This window comes from Oncorhynchus mykiss, chromosome 8 (genome assembly GCF_057628025.1).
Source record: "Oncorhynchus mykiss isolate SJ-2025 chromosome 8, ASM5762802v1, whole genome shotgun sequence".
Lineage (NCBI taxonomy): Eukaryota > Metazoa > Chordata > Actinopteri > Salmoniformes > Salmonidae > Oncorhynchus > Oncorhynchus mykiss.
This window is the reverse complement of record NC_143029.1, coordinates 24362803-24366768: the sequence shown is the minus strand read 5'-3', so window position 1 is coordinate 24366768 and position 3966 is coordinate 24362803. Positions and strand designations below refer to the sequence as shown.

Sequence of the window (3966 nt, the reverse complement as noted above, 5' to 3'; positions counted from 1 at the left end):
TTGTACATGTCTACCTCAGTAACCTCATTGCTGCTATCCCTGCAATTCAGTTGCATGCATCTTTTCACTTTCAATTTGCCTTCATTGCACATTAAGACTTGTCATTTGTACTTTCAATTTGCCTTCATTGCACATTAAGACTTGTCATTTGTACTTGCCATTTGCCTTCATTGCACATTTGTACTTGCCATTTGCCTTCATTGCACATTTATACATCCCACTTAATAACATACATTGTATTTAATTGTTTCACTTGTACATTTTTTGCACTCTTTTATTTGCACTTCTGGTCAGATGCAAACTGCATTTCGTTGTAGTGTACTTGTTCCATGACAATAAAGTTTAATCTAATCTAATGATCAATAATGTCAAAAGCCGCACTGAAGTCTAACAAAACAAATGAACAATACTGGATGCGATTTCTGTCTGAATAATACTCATAGCGTTAGTGACAAGTTATCCCTTTTTCTTTTATTTTTACAACGATCGTTATAGATGCTTTTTAGGTTGTTTTGGATGCTAATGGTTCACTATGGCATACCAATCTTTAACTAAATGCCAGTTGAAAAAACAGGTGATGCTGTAGTTTTAAAAGCCTGCTATAGTGTCTCTTGAATATGAAAGTGAAGCTGTTTCTGATAAAACCATCTCTCCTCCTCTTTTCCCTCAAGCTGTGAACTTTTCACTTTCCTCTGGGCATCAAAGAAGGTAGTCTGATTGTCTTTCAATAGTCATCATCCAAAGAAATTCACACACCATTATGGTTCAGTAAGTCAATTTTCCTCTTTACATTTAGCACGAACTTAGACATGATACAGTTAAAGGCAGATCTGATCTGTGTATCGTTTGTTCAATTGATATCTGTACTTAAACAACTAAGTATTTTGAACAATAAGATCAGCTCTTTTTTAAATAAATTGTCAAAACTTCAGAATTGGTCTGCCTGTGTAAATGAAGTCATTATGTCTCAGATTAGTTGTTCTTAGGAGTGCACCTGTCTGAAAACTCAAGGAAGGATGAACAATGAGCAATGCATGAGTTATCGTAACACCACTATGATTTATGAATAAGTCAAATTGATGTGGTGTGTATAGGCTATTGGTGCATATTGGAAAATATAATGAGGTTTATGATACTAATTATATGGGTGTAAAATAGATGTGAGCAATCCACTTTCACTTTATGTTTTCTGTAGATCACATGGTCCAATAAATGCAAGAGGGGATGTGGGTGTGAGACTGCACAGCTTATCTCAGAGGGGTCTGTCATAGTCAGAATGAAAGTGAAAGATGACTTGAAATACTTATATTGTCTGCACACTGGTTGTTATGTTATACAGTAAGATATGTATTTTATTGTCTGTTACATGATTAATAAATATGTTTTCCCTGTTCACTCCCCTTGCATATCTACAATGGAACGCAGAGGTAATTATTTTAACAGGACACAGACCTACCACTTATTTAAATAATGTTTAAGGTCAGATCTTAGGTTAGGCTTATAGCTGTCTGGGCAGTGATCTAAACCAAAACATTGCTACTTTTAGTTTTAGAGTCTGTACTTGACTTTTCTTTTTTTGTCCATTATTAAACAGAGGTACCAAGGTTGATGAGGTACTACACCATCACCACTGGCAAGACTATGAGTTCTCATAATCAGTTTATGAGACAACTTGGAGGAGGATTCACTGAAGTGCTGTCACCAGAGCAGAGTGATATCATCATGGCTTTCTGTCCCATCGTCTCTCGTGCTGGTACTGATATTGAGGTAGCACTGCAGCAGATTCCAGGTAGCCAAACCCCAAAGTATCCTCTAAAACTATATTACTGTCTCTTCTATCTCCATATCAGAGTTGATCTAGATAGAACATGTATCAAGTGGCTAATGACATGAATAAATGCTTTGTCCCTCATTCTTTTGACAGAGGGTAAAGATGTCATTCTGGTAGTCCTGCATCACTATTTTAACCCAGAGTGCGCTGTACCTGACAGCAGCAAACTAGTGACCAGAAGTGATGTAATACTCACAGTGGACTGTCTGTTCCATGAGAGTAAGGGAGGACTACTGAACTGTCCTCGCAACAAAGCAGCAGTTGGTAAAATTCGGAACCGGCTGAACATGAAGCCAAAGGTAGTTCACCCATGTTCTATGTGTATATCTGTCATTCAGTCATGATCATTCATGAATTGGACACACAAACCAGACTCAGCTGGTTAGCAAAAACTATGTACTATGTACTATGCAAAAGCAGACATTTTAACTGAAGCATTTTATTAGACAGGGTCCAAGAGTGTAAATAAGGTTTTAAATTAAATTTGAGTATTTGTTATTTTTTATCAAATTATACTGAACTTCTTTATTCAATACATTTAAATATTGTATTCATAGGTGATAGATGCCATCGTGGACATCCCTGATCACAGAAACAGGCCAGTATGTATATTTTCATTTTAGGAGCTGCCACTTAACTCAACAGTTTTATACCACTGTATGATGTCATATTTTAGTCTGATGCATCTTTTTATTTTATTTTATGTAGTTTATAGAGATCCATTTTTTTTTGTAATTTGTAAGCTCTCTGTCGCAGCACACATTTATTGGAGGTAAGTACTAGCTACAAATCATATATTAATATGATATATACATTATGTATAATATTTACATTCCCTTGTCATTTAAGAAAACTGCTTTTGGGGGATCAGTGTTGATGCCTGTAAGAAAAACAGACTGTTAACAGATGGAAGCAGTGTTTGACCGCATCCACCACTTTCTCATTTCAAGTGCCTTTACAAGCAGGGTCTATCTTTATTTTCATGATTTCTTCTTTTGTATTGTTGGTCAAAGTCCTATTCAGAGGTCTACATGTTGCTAATAATGTAGTACATATACAGTACAACCTCCATACTATTCTGAAGGTTTTGAAGCCAATGTGTCTTTTTCCAATTGTTTTAATTTCCAGATGGTGTGTTCCAGTGTCCTTGATTGCATCAGAGCAGACAGGCGTTGTAAGTCCATCACTAAGTAAAACTAAATTCTACAACATTACACTATTTACAGTTGCTTATATACATGTTATATTCATAACTAATAACTATATAATCCATATATGAAGTTGTTGGTAATTATGACATGTTTTTATAGAGGTTATATTGTTTGCATTTCAGAATCATTGACTGTTGTGATAATTGTACTTTACTGTGGCTAACTGACATACAGCTTTTTATGTTTTCTACTCTCTTACAGGTTGCCAGAGATCACCATTTGCATGTGTTGTTGGGCTCATTATGTTTCTTGTTTTTTTGTGTTTGGTGGTATTTTTGATTGTTTCTTTCTGGAAACAATGAGGTTTATCATAATAACCTAATGGAAATGGCGCAAGTAGGTCTAAACATCAACAGATGAATAAACCATATACATTACACAGACAACACAGATAAACTGACTTAATTATACATACAAAATAATTAATAAAGCCTAATAAAGCACCTACTCTACATACCTCTATCTATCTATCAGGATAGTATAGTAGTTTAAGATGGCACGATGCTCATGTAATATTGTAGGACTACTCTGATAGTATATTCTGTGTTGTCACTTTGTTCTGCTTTGACTGCCCTTCTTTTAAATATTAAAGTCATTTAATTTCAGTTGCTTTATGAGTGTGTGATTGATGAAGCACAAATAGTCATCATTACGCTTTGACATTAAGAACATGAACCTGTATTGGGGTAGGAGTGATGCTGCTTTGTTAACCAAGTGGGAAGGTGGTATTTACCAGTTGTGTAGTCGTAAAAATACCAGTTTGCACTGGTTGAGAAACGCTGATTGACTAATGGCCAACAAGTTGTGTCAACCATGAACTAAAACTACCGCTATGCATAGCCGCAGGAAGTAGGGGTCCTGGGGGTGCTACTCCTGAAATATCAGAATGAAAATATATGAGGGGGTGTGGTATATGGCCAATAT

General features: G+C 35.7%; 1 protein-coding gene across 2 annotated transcripts; it reads left to right on the top strand.

Moving 5' to 3' along the window:
• Positions 1-668: 668 nt before the first annotated feature.
• On the top strand, positions 669-3647 carry LOC110529645 (uncharacterized). 2 transcript variants are annotated; one of them, XM_090242994.1, is made up of 7 exons: positions 669-1427; positions 1595-1789; positions 1925-2130; positions 2389-2433; positions 2575-2603; positions 2960-3005; positions 3244-3647. In XM_090242994.1, exons 1-7 carry the CDS (start codon positions 1346-1348, stop codon positions 3319-3321), a joined length of 681 nt encoding a protein of 226 aa, XP_090099120.1. In that variant the 5' UTR covers positions 669-1345; the 3' UTR covers positions 3322-3647. The 2 variants fall into 2 exon arrangements, with proteins under 2 accessions (XP_090099120.1, XP_090099121.1); XM_090242995.1 differs by lacking the exon at positions 2575-2603.
• Positions 3648-3966: the final 319 nt, after the last annotated feature.